The sequence below is a fragment of the Rattus norvegicus genome, chromosome 13, assembly GCF_036323735.1.
Source record: "Rattus norvegicus strain BN/NHsdMcwi chromosome 13, GRCr8, whole genome shotgun sequence".
Taxonomy (NCBI): domain Eukaryota; kingdom Metazoa; phylum Chordata; class Mammalia; order Rodentia; family Muridae; genus Rattus; species Rattus norvegicus.
The window spans coordinates 68,419,945-68,445,048 of NC_086031.1; the positions used below are offsets into that span (position 1 = coordinate 68,419,945).

General features: G+C 49.1%; 1 protein-coding gene across 2 annotated transcripts; it reads left to right on the forward strand.

Moving 5' to 3' along the window:
• The first annotated feature begins 1,535 nt into the window (after positions 1 to 1,535).
• Rgs16 (regulator of G-protein signaling 16) lies at positions 1,536 to 23,368 on the forward strand. 2 transcript variants are annotated; one of them, XM_063272477.1, is made up of 6 exons: positions 1,536 to 1,623; positions 17,516 to 18,339; positions 18,697 to 18,807; positions 19,470 to 19,531; positions 19,809 to 19,975; positions 21,523 to 23,356. In XM_063272477.1, exons 2-6 carry the CDS (start codon positions 18,296 to 18,298, stop codon positions 21,736 to 21,738), a joined length of 600 nt encoding a protein of 199 aa, XP_063128547.1. In that variant the 5' UTR covers positions 1,536 to 1,623; positions 17,516 to 18,295; the 3' UTR covers positions 21,739 to 23,356. The 2 variants fall into 2 exon arrangements, with proteins under 2 accessions (XP_063128547.1, NP_001071057.1); NM_001077589.2 differs by lacking the exon at positions 1,536 to 1,623 and having other exon boundaries at positions 18,176 to 18,339; positions 21,523 to 23,368.
• The last annotated feature ends 1,736 nt before the right edge of the window (positions 23,369 to 25,104 follow it).

The window sequence follows — 25,104 nt, forward strand, 5'->3', positions numbered from 1 at the left end:
TCCAGTTTGACTTAGCCATTGCCATCCTGGCTGTGACTGTGTTCTCACCCAGCGGCTGTCCTTAAGACACACTGGAAGCTCTGTAGGACAAAGTGTTCTGGCTGAAGATGACCCAGACTCTTCCTTCTCTACCTCTTCTTTCCTTCTGTCTCTGTCTCTCTGTCTCAGTCTCTGTCTGCACACGTTCCCTGGCCACCCTCCCCTGTCCCAACTCCTGAGTGCTGGGATTAAAAGGTGTGTACAACCATACCTGCACCCCCTCCCTCTCCCTCTCCCTCTCCCTCTCCCTCCGCATCCCTACCCCCATCTATAGCCAATACTTACCTGGATCCTGCTATGTAGTGTGCACCACCATGCTTGGTTACACCAACGATTTCTCAGCTGATGCCTGACAAGAAGCCCAAGTATATATACTTCAGTTGGTTCTAGATTGCTCTGTCTTGCTCACTGGAGAGCCCCCTCCCCCTGTCTTGGGCTTCGGGGATCTTGTTTTGTTGCTGCTCAGAACGCTCTTCTGTCCTAACTCATACACTGCACTTGGTAGGACACAGTCCTGAACTTGCCTGCCTCTGGTTTCCTCATGCCTCTGCCTTTGGCAGCCTGTTTTCTTACGCTATGGTATTCTGAAGTAACGGTTGCCTGAATATTGTTTACTGCTAAGCAGAGTTGTACACTCTAATTACGCATTAATTCTTACACTTAATAGAATTTTTCTTGTCTTTCCTGGAGCTAATGATTGCCTCCTTTTGGGGGGGGCTTTTGTTTGTCTAGTAACAGCTAAACTCTCTCTCCCATGTCTCCAGAGCTCTGAAACACCGCTCAGAGCTTTTGCCCCACTGATAGCTGCCAGCCCATGAGGTGTGTATTTCCGGATCAGACACCACTTTGGTCCTGTGACCCCATACTTGGAGTTGGCCGGTCTCTTGGTCGGCTGCCCAGTTTCTTGCTCTTTCCTTTGTTGGGTTCCTGAGAATTCTTATCTCTCCGGTCTCTGATTCCATCTTGCTCTCCATTTGGTTGCCGTATTCCAACAGAGCATGATTTCCAGCGTAGTTTCTGAGAAGGGACGCATGAGAGATAACCGCTTCTGAGATTCTTTTTTTTTTTTTTCCCTTTTTTCTTTAAGACAGAATCTCATGGACTTCCAGGCTGAGTTCCAACTCACCGAGTAGCCAAGGGTCATCTTGAACTTCTGGTCCTTCTGCCTCCACCTCTCCACTGCTGAGAGAGGCGAGCGTCCTTATGACAGGTTAATGCGGGGTTGGTGATCTAACGCAGGACTTCATGCACGGCAGACTACAGTATCAGTGGTGCTGCACGCTCGCTCAGCTTGTTAAACAGAGACGACAATGACAGTAACCCGCCCCTGCCCCCCACAGCAACCAACCAACCCGCAAAAACCTCTTCATTCTCTGCTTATTCTTGACTTGGTTGGTTTATAGCCCTCCCTGGGAGTTTGGAATGCTACTCTGCCTTGTCATCTGCTTTCAATCTGATTCTTGTTGCCAACCTCCTTTGTGGTCCGTTCCCCTGCCCTCCACTTTCCTACTGGCTCCCAAGACTTCAGGACCCCTCTGTATCCCAGGATTCTGTATGAACAATGACACTGGATTTCTACATTCAGTAAGTGCCCCTGATAGGCCTTGTCTGCTGATTTATTTACACTTCGGGATGATATTTTCTGCTTTAGCTCTTTGAGAATGTCCACTGCTCTGTTTTCTCTCACCCTACTTCCAGAACTCCCATTAGAAACGAGTCTCCTTCTTTTTAAAGCATTTTCATTTCTCGGCATTGTTGTGTGTGTTGGGGATGTGTCCGTGAGTGTGGGCAGTGCTGTGACATGTGTGCAGGAGTCACACACCAATTTCTGGGAGTCCGTTCTCTCCTTTCACACTGGGTTTCAACTCAGGCTGTCAGGCTCAAGTGGCAAGTTCCTTTACCCCAGAGCCATTGCTGGCCCTGGAAATGAGACTTAGGTTTTGCACTTTACTTTTCTTCTTACTTGTTATCAAGTTCTTTCCACACTCAATAGAGAAACATGGCAGTGAACGTCAGGTGAGCTATCCTTTAGTAACTCGGGCGACCCGCACTGGGAGAAGCTGGGGTAGGAGATTCAATAGCCCACAGAGGAGATTCCTTACTTCACATACTTTGAATGGAGTCTCTGGCTAGTGGTTAAGACCCTGCTATGAGGTGACTATGCTGTGGGACTGCTCTGTCCTAGGAGCAAAGTGAGGCTCCTAGACCCGGGGTAAGGTGACGAACCAGGCTGTGGGTGTGGGCGGTGGCAGGGAGGGCATACCCTCATCTTTTCCAACAAGGTGGCATGTTCTAAAGGTCACAGTGGGGAGCCTGTCTGCGGTGGAGAAAGAGATGACAGAGAGGCTAAGCCTCCCTCAAAAGTGGCAGCATTTGGCCTCTGTCTGTATCTTCTTTCAACTTGTGTGGGATTTCCCCAGTATTACCCTTGAAGACTCCTGGTGGGGATGCGGGTGGGCGAGTGATACTTTTTGATTGCTTTGTGTTTTTAAGAATTTGTAATTTGGTGCACAGAGCCCTTGGGGGGCTCAGCTGAGTTTGATGGAATCAATGGGCTTCTGGTCAGATGGTAGTGAGGGATGCTGTGGGTATGGGGGCGGGGTGGGGGGAAGGCGACAGCGGCAGCGCTGTCACGTGATCGCAATAACGGTGCCTGGAGTTTAAAGGCTGCACATTTGCCTCTCCTGGGAGGAGACTGTCTCATGCATTTGTGAACCAAAACATGGAACTGGTTTTTATATTTAAAGAGACCTGGTCAGCAATCCTGATTCTGCTATCGACATAGTCATCGATGAAGTTGCATGTACTCATGTTTTGATTGGACTGGTGGTAATCCTTTCCAAAAATGTCTTCAAGCAGTTTTATTTGAAAACCCAAGTATCAAAAAATAGTGGATTTAGAATGGTCTAATGATATATTCTGTTTGGGGACTCAGATTTCATAGACTACAATTGGATTTCATTTATATCTCCAATCAAAATAGTTCTTAATATATTTTTGATGAGCTTAATTTTGAAGAAATTTATATCTATAAATTCAAAAGCCAAAAGATAGAAGAAAAATAGTGATACAAAAACTTTCCATGTGGACCTAGAAGATGATGGAAAAATAGACTTCATATTCAAAAAAACCTAAGATGGGTTATTATCACTGAAACTGAAGATAAAGGATGGGTCTGCTACAAGTAAAGAGTGTATCTGAACAATGATTTTAGTGAATGAAGCAACTATCAATAGTGAGTCAACATTAGCAAAGGTTCACAAATTGTGACTCAGAACCAATCGGAAAACAAACCAGAGTCCTTCTGCTCTGCATCATTGAAAACCCCTTTCCTGTAGACTGACCTGCTCTCGCTCTCTCTCTCTCTCTCTCTCTCTCTCTCTCTCTCTCTCTATATATATATATATATATATATATATATATATATATATACTTTAATGTGTTGTTTGTTAAATAGCTATATGCAACTTACCTTTTAAATAAAATTTAAGACAACCACACAGCTGTATTTTATTAGAAAACTGAAATCAACCAAAATAAAGCTTGTTTTTTTTTCCTCCTGATTCATTAGAAAACAAAATACTGCACTCTTTTTATGAATTCACTAATTTCTCCTGGTTTTGCTGGTACTGAAGAGGAGTTTTGTTTTCTTTTAGTGTGTTTTTTACTCTGTTCCCTGTATTGTTTGTTTCTTTGTTCCCTCCCCATCACTTCCTCTTGTCCCCCAACTCCTGTCTCTGGTTCTTTGTTTGGTCCACTGGAACCCATGCTCTACCTCCACCCCACCCTGAGCTCTAGTTCTAACCTTGGCTTTCTTTAGCTTTCTTCCTTAAATTTGAGACTCTGCTCTAGTCCCAGTGACCCTTGATAGGTTTGCAATATTTAAGAGCAAGACACCAAGGGTATAACTGGAACTCTGTGCAAAGGGTGTGACTTTCAGACAGTTGGGTCGTTTTACCACCGCCAACCCCAAATTTCAGCCCCTGTAAGCATCTTCTCTAGAGTGGTTTGCCTCCTTGGAAAGAGGTTACCTGGGACAGGCTCAGGAAGGAATAATCAGCTACCAAAGCAGGGGTAAGTAGGACCTGTTTCTGGGCAGCATGCCCAAGGGATTAACAACAAACTAGGGAGGAATGATTGAGAGGGCAAAAGATGGTACAGGCTCCTCTGACCAAGACAACTACATAAGTTATGAGCAATGGAGGGCACTGGACGAAAGCATCACAGACAGAACGTCAGTGGAAAACAGAGAGAAGGAAACAGCAAAGACCCCACAGGGCCGCTCATGCCCCCGGTTGATGTCTTGGCATTATGACCTCAGTGTCACTCATGGGGAAGTATCAGGGGAAGAAGGTTCCTCATTTTGTAGAATGAGTGCTCTGACTGAGAAATTCAGACGAGCTTCAGGAAATAAAACATATTCGTGTGCTGAGATCGATAACGGGTATATGCACATTTACATATAAATAGTGCCAAGTGTATAAAATAGCAATGGTGTAAAAGAGATCCCCAGGCCTGAAGAGGGGGGAGGGGGCTATGGTAGGCTTCCCAGCTGCCCACAGCAGAATTTATGGAGAGGATTTCAGTGGGTTTAATTTGGGAGTTACATGTAGGGATATCTATGTATACAAATGGACCAGATTTCTAACTCAAGAAGTTGTGTGTGTGTGTGTGTGTGTGTGTGTGTGTGTGTGTGTGTGTGTGTGTTCACACCCCAGGTGTGGTTATTTAGAAGTCGTACCCTTCCCCCAAGACATAGTTTCACTATGTAGCCCTGGCTGGCTTGGAACTTGAGATTGTAGACCAGGCTGGCCTCAAACTCGCAGAGATCTGCCTGCCTCGGTCTCCTAAGGGAGAAACCTGGAGAGATGTGAGAAGTAGAAGGTTCACTTCTAGTCTACCTGGAGGTCTCTAGGTAGAGACTTAGTATGTCTGGAGACTTAGAGTCTTAGCTAAGTGTCCGAGTTTAACAGAGCTGGCATAGCAACAGGAAGGCACACGGGGAGGGCACTAACAGGACTGGACACTTTGAGCCCTGCTGGGAGACAGCTCAGGCTCCCCACCTCCATCGCCCTCAGAGCCTCCGTGCTGAGGCGATGTGTCACCATATTTTCGGCAGCTCTGCTAAATTGTGTCTCATAGAAGCGCGAGAGAAATCTCCAGAGGTTTACACGTTTGATTCACACCTAACGCAGCAGCTGTCTGCTGCCAGGGGAAACACTTGTGTGTTGATTCTCAGTAGCAGCCGGGGACAGCAGTCTTCAGCCTTGTATCCATCTGCCTGTTTTGCTGCTCTGGCCTTAGAGAAAGTGTGAGTGCTGTTGTCCCAGCCCTCCTTGCTAGGAGTGACTCAGCCCTGGCATTTTTGGGAAGATAGACACCTAGCCCTGGGGAGGGCACTTGGCAGGTGGCAACCTCTGCATAATAACAATAACCCAGGGACAGTCAGCTCTCTTTTCAGGTGCCTTACAGGCTGCCTTTTAATACCCGTGCAGGCCCCAGGGGCCTTAAACAGACAGCTTAATTTAAATCTCACCACTGCCTCACAAAAATACAAATGACTCTATGCTATACTCTCTATGCAAAGAGAGAAACTGAGTCATAGGAAATCGGCTGATTACCCAGCAATAGAAAGATCTAGAAGTCAGCATCCATTCTCACTGTGCTTCTCTTCTTCCCAATCTCTGACCAAATTACTCATTTAAAAGCACTGGTTATGATTAGATGACTATGCATGAAGCATTATTAATAAAGAGCCCATGATAGAAATCCATCATAGGAAGTCCAATCCATGATAGAAATGTCTAGAGAGTAATCTTTCCTATCAGACAGCATTCCTTCATTTTATAAGAAGATTTCCCCTAGGAATCCATTGGTATCGCACTTCCGGGGCCCACTTAACTATTGGCACATGTGTCTCCTCTGCTTGCTCCGAAGAGAAGAAATGGAGAAAACAGCATCAGCCTGTAGTGCCCATGGGTCAATGATGGCTGAAGAGTTGCTGGAGATCAACAATGGCAAGGACAACTGGCAAGTCATGGGACCCTTGAGTACCCACCCAGTGATGTACCCAGAGGTCCTTTATGGAGGTTCAGAGGGTGGAGGACACTCCAATCCAGCCGTCTGGGAGTCTGCAGAAGTAGGTGTTGAAGTTTGGCTGGAAGGCTGCAGAGTCTCTGCCCTAAATCCAGAGCTGCGAACTCTTCTCCCCTCTCCCTGTGTGCCATGGTGGGACATCTAGATGGGGAGGAGGTAAGATCACTTCTGTGCTGCTGATATTTGGGTTTTCTTATCAGCTCCTTGGGAGGGAGCATATGCTAAGAGCATTACAAACCGGGCTTGGTGTCCTAGTTAAGGCTACTATTGCTATGACGAAACACCATGACCAAAAGCAACTTAAGGAAGAAGGGGTTTATTGGCTCACACTTCCGAATCACTCTTCAGCATCGAGGGAAGTCAGGACAGGAACTCAAACCGGGCAGGATTCTGGAGGCGGAAGCTGGTGCAGAGGGCGTGTGTGTGTGTGTGTGTGTGTGTGTGTGTGTGTGTGTGTCTGCATATTGTTTACAGGCTTGCTCAGCCTGCTTTCTTAGAGTACTGAGGATCACCACCCACAAAGGACTAGGCCTTCCCATATCAATCACTAATTTACAAAAGGTCCTGCAGGCTTGTGTACAACCCAGTCTTCTGAAGGGATTTCCTTAATTGGGGTTCCTTCCTCTCTGATGACTTTGGCTTGTGACGTTGACATGAAGCTGTCTAGCACAGTCGGTTTTGAGTCTCTGCCTGTTGGTTCCTAGAGACTGGGCAAACTCCTTTGTCTGCAAAAGCCCCGAATTCTGCATCTGGGAATGGGGAGTACAGAGGCTGCGTGGTATCTCGAAGGCTTTGCATCGAATAAGTGCTCAAAAATCAGTAGCTGCTATTTTTACTGGACAAGAGGCTGTAATTCAATGCAGAGAAGGGCAAAGGTGACAGGAGACAAAATAGGTTGTGTCTGTAACTATGCTGCGGATGGGTGTAGTTTAGTGTGGAGTGGATGACCAGGTGGGTTGGCCCATGGTCATAATCTCAGTATTTGGCAGGTTGAAGCCGGAGGATCAAGAGATTGAGGTCAGTCTGAGCTGTATAGGAAGACCCCACTTCAGAAATAAGTAGGTCTGGGAGGAGGTTCCGTGGGCAGAGTGCTTGCTGTGCAAACATGAGGCCCTGAGTTTGAATCCCAGAACCCACCCAAAACTGTGACACTCTGGTCTATAAGCTCAGTGCTCTGACATGGCAACAGGGAGGTGGAGACAGCAGTCTATGCAGTGATGAAAAAGGGGATCCTGCTTCAAACAAGGTAAGACCAACATCCAAGGTTGTCCTCTGACTTCCACAAGCACACACACAAACACACACATACCACACACACACAAACATACACCATACACTCACACACCACACACACACATTGAAGAATGAGTGAATGAAGTGAGTAGTTTCCAGTATCCTCTATGTCCTGGTACCCTTCCCTGGCTCTGGTCTGCACACTCAGTGGACTGGGAACTCCTGTAGCTGTGTGTCTGTCCAACATGCATTTCATAGCAGCATGGGTGGTAATACCACACACCCCTCTGGGCCTTTGAATCAGGATTGGTGGTTCAGAGAGGAGGGATGGTACAGGATCCACCTTGTGGACCGCGGAAGCTGCCACATCTAGTTTCTAGGGGTAGCCGAGGCTGTGGGGGCACTTGGGGAGTTGTGTTTGGCTGTGGAGGAGGCTTAGGTCTCTGGCCCGAAGGCCTAGCACCTGCTGTGCCTTATCAAAGTGGGTTTGTGGAGGGGTTTTCAACTGCCTCGCTTTGTTCTTGTCTGTTCTATGAACATTTTGGGGGCTACCCAACATTCATTCATGTTTCTTTTTGACTTGGAGGAAGGGCTGGCTTCCCATATCCTCAGAGACTCCATCAGTTCCCCCCTCAGAGCGCCTCATTTGGGGAGTCTCCCTTCAACTTCTTCTTTATGGCATTAATCACTATTAGTGCTATGTGACTTTTCCTCAGTCCTGCTCCGTCCCAACTTCACGGAGAGAATGTGGGTCAGTGTAGGGGTCTATTCTGTCAGGGCCTGCTGGCTGCTTGGTAGAGCTGTGTGTGGAACCCACGAGAGTTATAGCCAGTATCTGGCTTTGGATCCTGGTTGTGTTGTGGGAAGATGGTGGGGCTGTGTGTGTGTCTCAGCTCTTCTGTCTGTAAGGCAGGTTAAGAGTATTTTCTGTGCTCTGCGCTGGTGAGGAGCAAAGGCACCGATGTACCCAGGAAGTGCTTGGCACCATGCTCAAGCCTCACCAGGTTAGTTGACACTCGGGTGACAGATAAGTTGGGGTTTTGGGGTGTGGGGGTGGGGAATTAACACACACACACACACACACACACACACACACACACACACACACTTAGGAGGTAACTTTTCCTCTAAGAGTCAAGTCAAAAGTTTGCCACTTGGTTACTCAGCACCCATTGGGCCCACTCCTCAAAGTGTCTTCCCATTTGCCCACAGTGTATCCATCCCTGTTTAGTTACATAAGCATCTCTTATCTGATCCTCAGCCTGAAGTCAAGAACCTTTCAAAGGAGGGAGTTTGGGGCCCTTTGTCCCAACCCTGCCCAGGGGCCTCTTGTATCCCCGTTTTTCCAGGGCCAGTGGGACTGCTACCATTTCCAGGAAGAGCTGGTCCTTCTGAAAGCTGGGTCCCCAGAGGCATAAGACTCTCGGGGCCAAAGCATCTCAGCCAACAGGGCCTCAGATGGACAGCCAAACCAAACACAGCATCCTGGATGATGGCCCTTTTCTGGAAGGCATGTGGCTGCTTTTTCCATGGCCTGGCTCTTCCGGAGCACAGGGCCATGGTAAACCAATTGTTGAGTCCTGCACAAGTCTACAGCCCAGCCAAGCCCTCGGCTGTGAGCCGGAGAGACCTGTCTATTTTAAGATTCCCAGTGTTTCCCAGCACTTGTCAGTTGGTTAGAGAAAAGGAAAGGGGGGGTGGAGGCAGGGGGTGAGACACAATGAGGCCCAAGCCACAGGAGCACACTACTTCCAGCTGAGTGGAAATTCCCGCCTTTCATGGAGGAAACTGTAGCGCCCTCCCCCCTATCCCCAACACACTCACCCTGACTCACAATCTCTCATTGGACAATGTCTTTTTTATTTGATAACAAAAAAAAAAAAATAAAATGAACACACAGAATCATTTCTCAGAGTACTTTCAACCACCTTCCCCCATTTGTTGATGGAAACAACTGTCATTAAGTCTTGCTTGCTAATGAGAGGACAGTGGAGGCACAGAGAGGTTAGTGGTTGCTCATGGCCACACAGCCAGTTAATCACGGTGCAGTCCCAGAGTACAGATCTCCTGTGTTTTCTATCACGTTACCTCATTCACAACTCATTCAGCAACGAGTGGTTCATTATTTTGCCACGATGCCTTCCTCTCTTGTGCCCATGAATGAAGCACGGAAGGGCTGGTTATGACAACCCTGGTGGAGTCCCTATCCCTGGCTGGTTTCTCCTCAAGTACAGTCTCATGAGAGGAAATGATCTGTAGAAGGTTTCTAAGCACTTAATTAATATACTATTAAGGAAGGAGAGAAAGGTAAATTGCCTTGCCAGGGGGCAATTCGGAAGGAAGTCTTTCTATTAGAGAGAATTTCCAGCATGCAGAGGAATAGAGAAATAACTATAAATGCCTATTACTTAGATGCCACAACCCCTCCCCCAGCATTTGCATACTGGTCCCTTTTTTTTTGAACTATAGAAAAGCAGGTATAGACTTATACCAATGTGTGCGTGTGTGCGTGCGTGTGTGTGTGTGTGTGTGTGTGTGTGTGTATGAAACATTTGGAAAGAAGTAAGATATAAAATTCATCTCTGGGCTTGGAAGACAGTTGACAAGCTGAAGACCCCAGTTCGAATCCTCAGGACTCAGGTTAAAGCCATGCATGCTGTTACCCATCTGCAGTCCCATTGTTCCTACAAAGAGATTGAAAGCTGAAACAGGGCCCCCTGCAAGCTTGTAGGGGTAGCTAGCCTGGTAAACACAGTGACAAACAACAAAGAGACACTGCCTCAGACAAGGTGGGAATGGAGAAGCAACACCTGAGGTTCTGAGGTTGTCCTCTGACCTCTATACATGCACCACGGCACGTGCTCTCGAGTGTGTGTGAACATACACACACACATACACACACACACATACACACACACTCACCTACACACACATACACACACTCACATACAAACACACTCACACACACTCACATACACACACTCACACACATACACACACTCAAATACACACATACACATGCACTCACACACACATACACACACACTCACATACACACACTCACATACACACACTCACATACACACACTCACACACACGCACACACTCACACACACACTCACACACACTCACACACTCACACACACTCACATACACACACTCACACCCATACACACACTCACATACACACACATACACACACATACACACACTCACATACACACACATACACACACACATACACACACGTACACACACATACACACACTCACATACACACACATACACACACACTCACATACACACATACACACACTCACATACACACACATACACACACTCACCTACACATACACTCACCTACACACATACTCACATACATACACACTCACATACACACACTCACACACACACTCAAATACACACACATACACATGCACCCACATACACACACACATACACACACACACTCACATACACACACACTCACACACATACACACACTCAAATACACACACACACACACACACACACACACACACACACACACACTGGAGTCAAGAATGACCTCAAACTTCTCCTGTCCCCACCTGCAGGGCACTGAGCTTACAAGCTCAGCTTATAAAAAAAAAAGCAAGATGGTTTTCAAAGGCAGTCCTGTTCATCGATCCAGGGAAGTCGGGTGTGGGAAGATACATATAAGATACCGACTTGACTTTGGATAAGTTACATATGAAGACATCTACATTTCAGGTGGAAATACAGGTTCTAGTAGAGGCCAGCATAGGTGTGGCTGTGGTTGAAACAACAGCACGACTCTGGTAGAGGCCAGAGTAGGAGCAGAGACGAGGATCCAGTTCACAATCCTGGGCTGTGTTGATAAAGTACGCAGATGGGGGATAGAAGACCAGTCCTAGTGGGCAGGTTCTAATGAGCGTTAGATGAGCCTTTGCGTGCGAAATTCCTGACTCCCAAGTAAGGGCTTCAAAGCGCTTGGATAAGTGAATTATGTTTAGAGTGGATGGATGTTCTAAATGATGAATAGGGCTGCCCCAAAGCCAAAAGCTCCCGAGAGTGACAGCGCTGGCCCTCTGTATACTGCACTTAGGAAGCTGAAAGCCCTTTTCTTCAGCTCCCTCTGATCCCTTCTGAGAAGTGAAGACCAGCTTTAAGTATATGCGAAAGAAAACATTTGCTACAGGACCCCCTTCTGGAGCTCAGCACAAGAAATAACTTTCTGGATCGGTAAGACATGGGGGCTGGGCAGTCTGCAGAGTGGATCGCTGACTGAGATCGTACTGGAATTAGATGACCTGGGTCCACCCATAGCTTGGTCCTTCTGTCTGTACCTCAACTAACCCCTCTATGCCTCAATTTCCCTTACCCGAAAACCCGCACTCCCTGTGCCTTCTTCAGAGGTTGTGGGGAGGATTCGGTGGGACTATGGGAAAGCGGGCGCGGAGAACTCAGATGCAACACTCACTAAATGCTCAGTCACCATTGTTAATACTGTAGCCAGGCAGAAGCCTGGGGATTTGGATCCAGAAGGTTCCCTGGTGGCCTTGGAGCCGCTGAGCCAGCTGCTTGCTGGTGGGTGGGGAGGAGAGGCTCAGTCACACAGCTCCCCGCGTGTCGCCCCTGCTCAGATGTGTGGGGCCCATTATGAGAAGCTCATTTCTTTCTCAGCGAAACATCACGGGCCCCCTGCCGCGCTCCTCCCTCTGTCCACCTGGGCCTGTTTCTGGGACAGCTGCTGTGTCAGGGGCGGGTGGCCTGGGAGCTGGTGAAAGGCCCACCTGTTCCGGTTGCTCACTCCCGCCCTCCCCCTCCCGGGCTTCCCGACCCAGCCTCCTGGCTGCTCACACATCAATCCACGTTTTCTCCCCCTTTGCTCAGGTGTTGTGGGAGCATCGAGAGAGACAGAGACGCCCGCACGTTTGCTCACAGCTGGTCCCAGCATCATGGCCAGTGCAGGAGCTGTGTGGAGCCCTCTGCTTTCCCATGAAACCTGTGCCACCCGTGCCAGCCCTCCTCATCCCTCATCCCACTTTCCCTGCCATGGAGGGTGGCTCAAAAAATGGAGGGGGTGTTGTATAAGGGTCCCTAACTCTTAGGGTATGGCGGGGTCCTCCAGAGCCTCTGGCGTTCATTACGTCCGAAGATACCACTGATACTGATATGCTGCCGCTTGCTGTTCTTCTGCCCCAGCTGAGGGCTAGGAGACCTCGAGGATAATGTGGAGACATAACTAGGGCCCAGCCCCGAGCTGCTCTGAGGTCAGCATTGAGTAGTTCCGGGTTTGGATCTTTTGAACATCTCTGGGGGCCCTCTTTTGACATCTCTGTAGCCTGGGTGTGTCATTTATAGGCAGGTCTCTTACTCTTAACATCTATCTTTCCATCTTTAGCAAGGTGTCTCTTAACCATGGAGTTAAGTGGTGGGTGATGGAGGTCCCTAAAAACAGTAGTTTTCCTCATGCCGAGACAAGTCTGGAGTACTGAATAGACTGGCAGTGCCACAGAAATCTTCCTAGCTAACTGGCTGGCATCCCGATACAGGCATCCTAGGGATGTCCCCCGGCCCCCAGAGGACACAAATGAGGTGAGATGTTCTGAGTGTTTTATACTAAGGGGACAAGGAGAATCCGTGCAAGTTCTAGGGGTGTGCTTCCTGTCTTGTTTTAAGCTCCAGCCCTGCTATCTGCTCCTCCTCCAGACTTGGCCCCTTTTCCTGAGCTTCATAAAACTACAAAAGCTACAGTGGCTGCCTACGTTAGGGGCATGCAGAGCACTGCGTTTCACTGCATAATCTAGCTCTTCTGAGACCCATTTCCAGAAAATTGCCTGGCATGAATTCAACAGAGAAGACTTTGCAACTCAGAGACCCTTGGGAAGCAGGGTTGACAGAGACTCGACTCTCCAAGGGTGTTAACGTTCTTTGTGTTCGTGAACGTGTATATTGTATTGGATATTGTGCAGGGAATTAAGATTTGGGGTTTGAAGCGTCCTCGAGGTCATCTTAGCCCTGCTTAAGCAAGTACCGCTATCTCAAAGGCAGCTTCCGACCAAGAAGAGGACCCGAGTGTCCTTCAAACCAGGAATGGTGGTCTAATTTGCTCTGGGCTAATCGCGGAAAGTTCCTCTGTGAGCATCTTTAAGTCCTGCCATCCTGAATTTGAGGTTTGAACAGCACTCCCACCTCATCTGTCCTGGATCTCCACTGTGCCACAAGCACAGCTGTGGGCTGTTTGTTACACACTGCTTGAAGGTGGGTGACAGATGGCTGGGGTGGGGGACAGTTAGAACACCTCCTCTACTCCAGTTCCTGGGCAGCAGGTGTTAAGTTCCTGCCGGAGACAGCAGAGTCTCACCCAGAACCTGCAGGACTGTGCAGCTCTGTGCCCAGTCTTAGAGGGAACTGGATATCTAACCCCTGCTTTTCAGTCACTTGTGAATGGTAGGCCACAGTTTTCCCCTCATCTAGAGTCTCTGATTCTAAATGAGTTCTCAGGGCCTTGGAAAATGCCCGAGGAAAATGTAGATTTCACCGAAACGTGTTCCTGAGTAGTGGTGAACATAGGAAAGGTGCTCTTGGAGGAGAGACATCTGCGACGACCTCGAGGAAAGGGATGGGGAGCCACAGTGAGGAAGAGGAAGACCTTGAGAAACCTCTCAGGTTATTCTTGAAGTTTGAAAATGGCAATGTTAGTATTAAGTGGGTTCATAGACGCCACTGATTGGCTCGGTCTCCAGGGAACGCATCACTATGACGTCAGAGCAGTGGGCAGGTGTGTTTGCCGATGTGAACTGAGGCACCATGGGGCAGAAAAGCATGGGAGAGACGTTAGGAAACTGAGGCACCATGGAGTGGTAAAGCATGAGGAAGAGGTCAGGCAACCTGGTCATTGATAGTCGTGGGAATTCAGGAGGCTGAGGCAGGTAGACTGTCCCTTGTGGTATTAAAAAGACAGCATAGCTTGGGAGACAAGCTCACATATGCCCAGACATGCTTGACGCTTATGAGAATGCAGACCAACACATCAGAACCCAGGAAGCTTAAACACAGAGAGCCAGGTTCCATCTAGCCATGGCCAGGGCCCTGGAGGACGGGGAGGAGCAAGGGTCTTCCGGACTCATTAGATCCCTGTACCTCTGACTTGGGGAGCTATGAAGCTCTGACTACGGGACACTGGCCCTGGTCTCCCTCACAAGTGGGAATCAGGCTCTCTCAGAGCAAAGGAGGATGAAGTGTAGGCTGGGAAAGACTGCAGGGGACTAAAGTCTTCAGAGATTAACCTGGGGACTTCAGCAGAGGAAGGGGCTTTCCACAGCCACACAGAGGAACTGTAGACACAAGGGACCAGGAAGCAAAAATGCGGAAAAGTCCAGAGCCGGTGACGCCACCACAGCTAAGGGCAAGGACTAGAAAGTGGAAAATGTGAGTGGGGAGAAAGGAATGGAGCCAGCGAGTGACGGGGGTGGGGAGAGAGAGGGTGCAGGAGACAGAACTCTGTGACAGAGGATGAGTGTAGCAGCAGCCATTTCCTCCAGGAATGGACCAAGCCAGAGCCGGAGGAGACAGAAGTTGACGTGGTGAATGCTCAGAAATGTGGGCTCTGGAGTTAGCTTAGAGATCAAACCCCAGTATTTGATTAAAAAGTCTGTTTTCTTTGTGTGTGTGTGTGTGTGTGTGTGTGTGTGTGTGTGTGTGTCTTGTCTGTCTGTCTGACTGACTGTCTGTACGATCTCCACCTTAGTTTTTAGACACTCCCTAACATAGTTTTGGAGATAGGGTGAACCTGTGTTTAAGTTAGACTGGGCTGAACCGCAACCTGCAGGGGCCCGTCGGGCTCTGTCACTCCTCAGCCCAGCATATCCCTCACACCCTCCCTTGCCAGCCTTGGGATTATAGACGTGTGGCCGCCACCACCACCTGGCTTTTTAGGTAGGCATTGGGGACCCAAACTCAGGTCCTCGCATTTGTACAGCAGGCACTTTACCCACCAGGCCATTTTCCTAGCTCCTAAATTGTGAGGTCCTGATGGTAAGGGGGAGTCTAACAAGTGTTTTCCCTCTGACTTGGGAACACCATAAATTTTAAATGAATATTTGGGGGGCGGGGAGACTCATGATTGAATTTGGAGGATCCTGAGCTCAGGATTTGTGTGTGTGTGTGTGTGTGTGTGTGTGTTGTGTGTTGTGTGTTGTGTGTGAGTGTGTGTGTGGCAGGGGTGTTGTAATGGATTACATTCATTTACCCCCATACCATTCACACTAGATAAAGCTTCTGTCTGGAAGCCTGCTACCACAGAAAGGGTAACATGGGGTACCACAGGGGCTGAAAGAGATGACGGCTAGAGGGGCTGACACACTATGGGATATTTAATCCTGACCCCAGCTTTGCCCAGATTGCTGATCCCAGATGACCCAGGCCACAAAGCTGTTGTCCCCACACCCTCCATTAAAGAGATGGCAGCTGTGCTGGCCGTGCTGGGCAAAAATGAGGTCAGGTTTTTTGTCAAAGCCACTGCAATTCACAAGCACATTTAATGGACTAGATTCACAGCAACCGTGGAGTCAATCGCATTTCTGAAATCACAGATAGGAACTGACCCGCTGGGAAGAGAATTCGGGATACATTGTGAACTTCAAAAAGTTTCTGTCTGGAAACTGGAGAGGTAACCATGGCAACTGGGAAGGCAAGTTGAACCCAGAGGAGGGCTCTTCATCCCCAGCAGGGAGCTGTGTGCTCTCAGATCTGCGGTTGCGTATCAATTCCTTTGTCTCCGCTTGCTTTGTCAAATAGAACATACTAGTCCAGGAATCTGGAGACAGCCCTGGCTTCGGCCTGGATGCATTTAATGAAGAACGCCTTAGGCCGTGCTATTTTGTTGCCTATGAAATGGAAATTTAAAACCTCCTTAAAAACCTCACAAGGATGCAGAATGGATGGGAGGGGGGCTTGCATGGATCCTCTGCACAAGTCAGTATTGTTGTCACGTGGCTGTGTCTGGGTTGATTCCAATATGGGTGAGAGTGCCGGTGAGACTAGAGTTTGATCCATCCGTGTCACATGAAGAACGGCTGTGCCCTGGTCAACACCCACATCTATGCCTGGCAGCTGTGTGATAAACGTGTGTCTGTGGGTATGAGGAACACCAGGCAAAGCAAAACCTTCAACTCGGCTCAGCACCTCTCCCTCAGATCCAGAAGGTACGCCTGGTAGGCTGGCTGACTGCTCCGTGTGGATGAAGCTGCTCAGCAAGGCATCCGCCCACAGATTGCCTACGCACCACTGCCCAGCACCGTGCAGCCTAGCCCTGGGGCTGTGTGGTACGAAGCCCTCAAGAGCTGAGCTTAGCAAGATGGGCATGTGGATTTGGTGTTCACTGTATCTGACATAGAAGTGTGCCAGGGAATGGGCCGGTCCCCTTTTGCCTTGGTTCTGCATTGAGAACGTGGGAGTTTGGGAACGGTTTCAAATGGTTCTTTAGCATGCACCAGGTTGACACACTAGGTCACACGTCATAGGGCCTGGCTCAGCGAGGGGAGTCCTCAACCTGAACGGTTGTCCCAGATGTTTGGTTTTGGACTGGGCTGGATGGGTAAACCCCTTTACATATCAAAGCAGACTTGGACTCTAAGTTCTCCCAGCATCCTTCAGTCTTTACCTCAACCTTGAACTTTCCGACCCAGGGGCTGGGCAGCTCTTTCCCAGTGGCTCTTCTCTGTATAACCCAGGCATTTTGGTGTCTTCTCCCCCCTCCCCCATGAACGGATATTCTCAAGTGCCCTTTCTCTGTCCACCCCCAACCTGTTCTCCATGGTGATTCCCCTGGCTTCAATCCTTGGGGCCAGTGAACTCACCCGGAGAGAGTGGCTTCTAAACCCTAGACCCAAAGAAATGGAAGCATTTGGAAAGATAAAGCCTTTAAGGTCTCTCATAATTACACAGCAGAAACATGATTTGAAGCTCCCTAAATATCTACCCCTTAACCTCACTGCTGCTTCTTAGCAGCAGTCTCAAAGGGAGCTACTGAGGGACAGCAGGGAAGACTATGGCGCCTACAAGGGATGGTGTGGAGCTGAACAGTTGCTTAGCTTCAGGATGACTTACCAGTTACAGAGCTGTTTCTGTTGTTTTCCAGTGGGAGCAACGCCGGTACATTCAAAGCTGAACTGAAGCACCAAGACTTACCCTCTAACTACAGAGCGCGGAGCAATGCGGCTTTTTAAGCATCGTTGCAAAGATTTCTGCTATAATTGTGTTAAGTAAATGTTTCCGCACGTGTCTGCTGATCTTGGCCAAGTCTTTAGTTTAATGATCCTCTGATCCTTCATCACCTGCGGCGCCCATGGAACCGTACCTGTTCTGACCTGAGAGAGCGCAGGATAATGGTGATGTACTTTTTCTTGGAATGAACCCCCGTGTACTTGTCCTCCGGGTGCGTGCACTCGCCACCCATACAAAACCCCTCCTGTCATTTTAAATTGTTTTCCTGCTTTTACTAGAGGTCGGCGGGGTTTGTTTGTTTGTTTTGTTGTTGTTTTCCTGACAAGTTGTGGGCATATGTCTGGTCTTCAAGCCTTCCTCCTCTCTTGGCCCCCCAAGTCTCTGACCTCGGAGGTGGGGACAGCCCGGTGAGCTCTGGAGGAGGTCCTGGGGGCTGCCAGTCACGCCCCACCCCATCTGGCTCCCCGCCCCGCCTCCTCCCTCGCTACGCTCAGCCCCTCTCTCTTATTGGTCGGCGACGCTCGGCCCCTCCCCGCCCCCAGGGGATAAAAGACTTAGTAGCCACGGGCCGGGCGCGTGCTGCTCTCCCGACCCCATCAGCGCAGGTCAGAACTTGCTACAGCCTCGCTTTTCTCTCTTCGCCCTCCGGTCCGTCACCATCCTCCCCACGACGTGCTGCCCTGAGCCCGCAACCATGTGCCGCACCCTGGCCACCTTCCCTAACACCTGCCTGGAAAGGTAAGAGAATTGTTTTTAGCGGTCCGGACGACAAAGTCCGGAATCCACCAACGCTCAGCCTTGGGAACGCGGGGAAACGGGGACAGCGAGGCGGGACTGCAGTGCCATAAAGACCCCAAAGTGTTAAGAGCTATCAGGGCATAGCCTTTTTATGGACTAGAACTCCAAGACACCAATGAGAGAAGGGCTTAGGGCCTTGGGAATGGCCGAGTGTCCCCAAGTTTCTTGAGACTGAACTTTGGGGTGATGGAGTTAGTTCTTGTGGGACGCCCCCACCCCGCACCCTCCCACCCCGGCCCAAACGTCCCTGTGCTGGCAGAGCAAACAGAATCCTTACATGCTGTTGTTGTCTTTCAGAGCCAAAGAGTTCAAGACACGCCTGGGGATCTTTCTTCATAAATCAGAGCTAAGCTCGGATACTGGGGGTAACGGCAAATTCGAGTGGGCCAGTAAGCTTAGCAAAGAGAGGTAAGTTCTATGGTCTGACCAGTCCAAGGGTTCGGGGGTCGGGGGTGGGGTGTGGGGTGGGGGAGGCCTGAGAGGGAAAATAGCAGACGAGCTAGGTGGCCCTAAGCCTCTCTGGAGATTTTAGTGAGACTTTACTGCTGTGCTGTAGCCGCGGAGCTCCATTGTGGAGGTGGTACAGTCTGGTACAGTCCAGGTTTTGCTAACCCCAGCAGATGTGTGCCAGCAGGACATGCACTCCTGTTTATCTCAAGATGTCAGAACACTCGGATACAGGGCTAGGGCAGGGTCTGCTCCCGTCTAGTGAGCATCTTGCCCAGATGCCAGGTGTTATGCTGGGCTTTGGGGTCGCAGGTAGCTAGGCTCTCCCAGCCTCCTGCTTCACTGGAGAGGTGTGCAAACCAAAGTTGAGAGTCTTGGGAGTAGAATCCATTTGCTTACAGAAGAGGGGGTGTTAGGGATACTGGCTGAGGGACTAAAGGGTTGCTGAATGTCCAGATGCCCCTTATATAACTCGCTGCTTGTTTCACGGGAGTTTGAGGGGTTTGTTTTGACAACCAACAACTTCACCCTAGGATGTGTGCTATGCTCTTGTTTGTTGTTGGTTTTTTTTTTTTTAATGAATTTAAAAATCTCTGCTTCCCCCCTTCCTCCCCCCCTGACAGAAGTTTCTCAGAAGATGTATTGGGATGGAGAGAGTCTTTCCAGTCACTGCTGAACAGTAAAAGTAAGTAGGACCCTGTTGTCTGTCTGTGAAAGGCACGTGCGGGCTCATGTGCTTGGAGCTTGTCCCAGCGCTGCTGAAAAAAACACGGGGCTAAATAATAGTAGTAGTAATAATAATCCCGGTCCCCCAGTGTGCCAGCCTCTGTTCGGAACACAAAGGCAGAGCCTTGTTCAGGAAAATGACATTCTAAAAATAGAGCCATTAACGCCAATTGCTGTCTTTTCTTCCCAGCTGTCCTCTAAGTCTGACCTGTCTCTCCTTTCTCCCTTACCACCAGATGGGGTGGCCGCCTTCCACGCCTTCCTAAAGACGGAGTTCAGTGAGGAGAACCTGGAGTTCTGGCTGGCCTGCGAGGAGTTCAAGAAGATCCGATCAGCCACCAAACTGGCCTCCAGGGCCCACCACATCTTTGATGAGTACATTCGCAGTGAAGCCCCTAAAGAGGTCAGCGTCCCAGCACCAGCTGTAACTCCTCCAGACCCTGTCTGCCTCTTCCCAACTGAGAACTGGGGTCAGCGAGGGAAGGATTAGGTTTAGAGTACAGCAGTCTTCATGGTTACAAAAGGGTAGGGAGTCAGTGGCCAGACAGGAAACTTTGTGACCCAAGGTGGCACAGCATAGGGCAGTGAGATTAATTTTTTTTTTTGTCTTCTCTCCATACCCACATTTGTAAATTAGTTATGTTTCTTAAAAGCCTCAGCACATGAAGTACCGAGGAACAGGACTTCAGTAACAGTTGGGTAACAGCACTCTGACCTGTGTCCACCCTTTGGGAACATTTTTTGGTTTTGGTTTCCCGGCTGGATGGATATTCACAGTAGCAGTGGCACCACCTGGTGGGCACACCTGAGCAATGCTGTATTTGTGTATCTTGTTCTCTGGCTGCTTCTGTTTATCTCAGTTACTCTTAGAAAGAGTTAGTAAGTATCAATTTTGTGCAAAGAGGTTTTTTTGTCTTAGAGGACATAACAAAGAAACATTCCTAATGGAACTGTATTCTAACAGGAGAAGGTATCAGTAACCAATTCAGTATAAGCCAGGGATGTGCACAAGGCACACAGTGGGAGTTAGGAGGTAGGTGCAAGAGCCAAGAGTTGTAAGGATGGAGAGGGGGAGGGAAGGGGAGGGGAGAGGGGAGAGGAGGAGGAAGGGAGGGAGGGGGTAGGAGGACATCCTGCCACAGGGAACGGGGACAGATGAGGTCATACACATGGCTGGTGGCCAGATGTGGTCATTCTAGCTTTTCTTTTGAATGACTTGGAGAGGAAACTAAGGTGTTTCCAGACCGAGTGGGCTTGGTGTAGCAGCTGTGAGAACGGACAGACAGACAGACAGTGGGAGCAAGGGAAACAAGCCCTGAATTATTGCACACAGCCAGGGCAGAGGTGGTGACTGGAACCATCAGAGGGAGTACTATGCTCAATACACCTCATGTTAATCTCCAGAGATCAGAGGACCAACTCCTGAGTCTGATGTGGGAACTGTCCCAGAGCTGAAAAGCTGGCGAGTGGGGCTGGAGAGATGGCTCAGTGGTTAAGGGCACTGACTGCTCTTATAGAGGACATAGGTCACCCCGCACTATACGTCTAAAACTCCTATATTTCGTCACCAGCATGACAGCTTACAACCTCCCTCCAGTTCTGGGGAATCCAACACCTTCTTCAGGCCTCTAGAGGCTCTACACACACCTGGTACACACACTTATACAGGCACATATACATACAGATTATATGTATGTGTGTATATATACATACAAATTGTATATGTATGTGTGTGTATATATATATATATATATATATATATATATATATATATATTGTGTGTGTGTGTGTGTGTGTGTGTGTGTGTGTGTGTGTGTGTGTGAAGGGAGACTCCTTTATTTAGTGTCTGGTACTCTTTCAATGACCTTGCTTGCCCACCAAACTCCCTGCCCTGCCCCGCCACTCCACTCCACACCACTCACCTTTGTGGTTGCCTTGCCTTCCCCACAGGTAAACATAGATCACGAGACCCGAGAACTGACCAAGACAAACCTACAGGCCGCCACTCCCAGTTGCTTCGACGTGGCTCAGGGGAAGACCCGCACACTGATGGAGAAAGACTCTTACCCACGCTTCCTCAAGTCACCTGCTTACCGCGACCTGGCTGCCCAAGCCTCGGCCACCTCTGCTTCTGGCAGCAGCCCAGCTGAGCCTTCACACACTTGAGCCTCCACAGCAACCAAGAAGGAAGAGAGGTGGAGTCACCCATCCCTGAAGCAGCTGTCCTGTGTGGGAGGCAGGCCTTGTGCAGCAAGTTCGAGAGGAAAGTGAAGGGATAGACGGACAGACGGGCATCCCCGCAGCTTGAGTGTGAAGAACTCCCTCTCCTCCAGATACTGTGGTGGGCCCGGCGTAGGAGAGACTCCTCATTGCCAGGACCCGTGGCTGAGGGCTGACATGGAGGCTGTGTGGGGTGCTCTGGGGAAGGGTGGTCCTGCACTTATGTTCTTTCTCCCAGGCACACTCAAGGAATGCTGGGGGGTTGGGAACCTTGAGTATGGGAGCCGGAGAGCGTCATGGCAGCTGTCTACCTGCCAGACAGTTGGCTTTGATCCCGTCTTGATTTCCTCAGTCCTGGACGTGGCCTAGAAAAGGCTATGTATGTGGAACCTTCCTCCCCTGCCCCTGCCTTCCCAGGGACACCCAGAGACTCCTAGCTGAGGCCTCTTAACATTCTTAAGCTCATTCTCACAGTCTCACGGAGGTCAGCGAGTCAGTCTGATTCTTGCCCCAGATGAGATTTCTATACCTCAGAAACTGGCCTGTGAGCCCCTTTCCAGGTCAACAATGAACCCTGCAAAAAGAAGCCATTTTTGCTCACATGACCCTAGGCCGGGCGCTCTCGGTGGCTTTCTGTAGGTGGGCCCCTGACCTCACATTTGCAGCCTGCTCTGCTTGTGAACAGGGCTAACTGAGAAGCCTTACTGGGCCTTGCGCCTCCTTGGATGAGGTCTAAGGAGGGAGGTGGGAGGAAGGAGGCTTCAAGCCCCGGGACCAGCATTCATGTCCGACAACTGAGCAAAGGAGAGAAGTCATGGAAAAATCCATCTGTAGGGGGAGCCCAAAAGACTAGCCGAAGTCAAATCAGTTCTCTTTGTGGATATGAATATGGGAAAAAGATGCCCCCTACCCCTCACCCCCCTGGTGGAAGGGGAGCCTTGCACCTCTTTCCTGTTGACATGAGATGCCCAACGTAGTTAGGGGAGAAGTAGGTCAGGGGTCAAGACAGCTCTGGAACAGAAGTTAGTGCAGCCAAGGGAGTATTGCGGATGTGGGGGGTGCCTGGAAGGATGGGGTTGGGGGGGAATCAATCTGCCTATCACCTCTGAGTCTTACCGAACAAACATTCCAAGTTGGGACTTCCAGCACCAGAGACTAAGATGGCTGTGGAGATGTAGGTTGCCAGCATTGTTTTCTCTGCACTTGAGGCTTCTCCGGGAGAAAATCCTTTTAAGTATACTATGTTGTTCTGTTGTGCTGATTGTCTCAGCTGCTGTTGTTGCTGTTCTTATTTACTGTGATTTGTTTGCCCGTACTGAAGAAACTCAACGGGAGCTGCTGCCCGACCGCGCCTCCTCCCTACCAGACTCTACCTCAGCAAGCCTTGCGAACCACTGAGGGCTGTCGGTGGGTGGGGGTGGGGGGACTCCCCACTGTGTTAATATTTATTTATTGTTAACAAAGGGAGCTGGGTTCCTTTATCAGTGGTGTACGAAATCCCTGTTTTTCTGTTTGAGCATGTTATATTCTTGTAAAAAAAATGAAAATAAAACTCAAAAAATAATGTCCCATTTCCAAGGACCATGTGGTTAGTATGAGGATCCAGGGGAATATGGAGAGCCGGTGGTATCACGGAGCTCTGGCAATTCTGCGGTGTGGGGACACGGGACAGGGTGGGTGGCCGAAGGCAACCAAAGGCTTTGAAAGGTTTTGAAGCGTAATCCTCAAGGAGTAGGGTGTCCGGACCCTCTGTCCATTGCCTTCTGTGTCACCTCAGTCCTGAAATCCTGCTCTTCGGTTTCACTACCTGAAAAGAACCTTGCCCAGATACTCAGTGAATGCCTGCAATCCTAGCTTTAAGGAGAGTGGGGCAGGAGGATTGTGAATTTGAGAATAACTTAGATTACATGGTGAGATCTTGATTCAAAAAAAATTTTTATGTGATGTTTTATTTATATATATATATATATATATATATATATATATATATATATATATATATATATCTTCTTATACACAGATCTGACTTGCTGGCACAGGCCTGACACGCTGTTGGGTCTCAGTTCTCCCCTAAGTCCTCAGTGTGATCAGAGTTCAAGTCCTTGGTTGTAGAGACCTCTTAGAATTGCACCCTAAACCTAGATCCAGGGTTCTCGGGTGATAGCAGGAGGGGTTCTGACATCGAGGGCTTAGGCAAGAATATGGGAACAAACAGGCAGGCTTTGACCTCATATGGTCCTGACAACAGCTGCACAAGTTCATGATGGGGGCGCCATCTGAGCTGCTACACTGTGGGGCGTTTGTCTGTGTGAGCTGGGTAGAGAGATCATGACCAAGAATGGAAGACGGACAGGAGTGTCCAGGTACAAAGAAACACAGTGATGTGTGTGTGTGTGTGTGTGTGTGTGTGTGTGTGTGTGTGTGTGTGTTTGCTCTGCATGCATGCATGCCAGAGGTCAGAGGACAATTTATAGGAGCTGGTTCTCCGCTTCTACCTTTTCGGTTCTGGGGGTTGAACTCAGGTGGTCAGCCTTGGCAGCAAGCATTTTTTTTTTTTTTTTTTTGTTCTTTTTTTCGGAGCTGGGGACCGAACCCAGGGCCTTGGGCTTCCTAGGACAGCAAGCATTTTTACATGCTGAGCCATCTCGCTAGCCATGGGCCCTGTGTCCCTGTTTTCCCACTGCTGTAGATGTTTGCACACATAAAAACATGGCTATTCCTTAATGCTACAAAGGGTCATAACCTCCTTTTGCCAGACTAAAGACTCCTGCTTTATGCATGTTTTTGTCCCTGGTTTTTCTCTATATTTTATCTTCTGCTTGGAGAATTCCAGAACCCCAGATGAGAAAATGTAAGATGAGGGGGCAGGCATCAGTTAAGCCAGTATGTCATGGAGGACACAACAGTCTTCAAACAAACCTAGGCCAGAACAGTGCTTTCCAGGGCGGAGGAGAGCCAGCCGATCCCTTACGCTCTGCTGCCCTCCTGTGGCCATAAGTATATATAGTCTTAGGTTTGTCTAACTTTCTGAGTCTATTTATCTATGAATGCAGGGGCCTGCAGCCGGGATGAAAGATGGGTGTGAGCGGTTCAGTGTGGGTTCTGGGAGCACTTGGGTCCTCCAAAACATATGTATTCTTAACAGCGGAGCTGCCTTCTCCAGCCCGAACTTCCATTGGTTTCTAAAGCTGTGTCTTTCCCCGTGGAATTCTATATAATGGCTAGAATTTGTTTTATTAATTCATTTTGGTGAACATAGAAAATTTTGATCAAATTGGAATTATTAACACAGTTTCTAACACAGTGCGTATA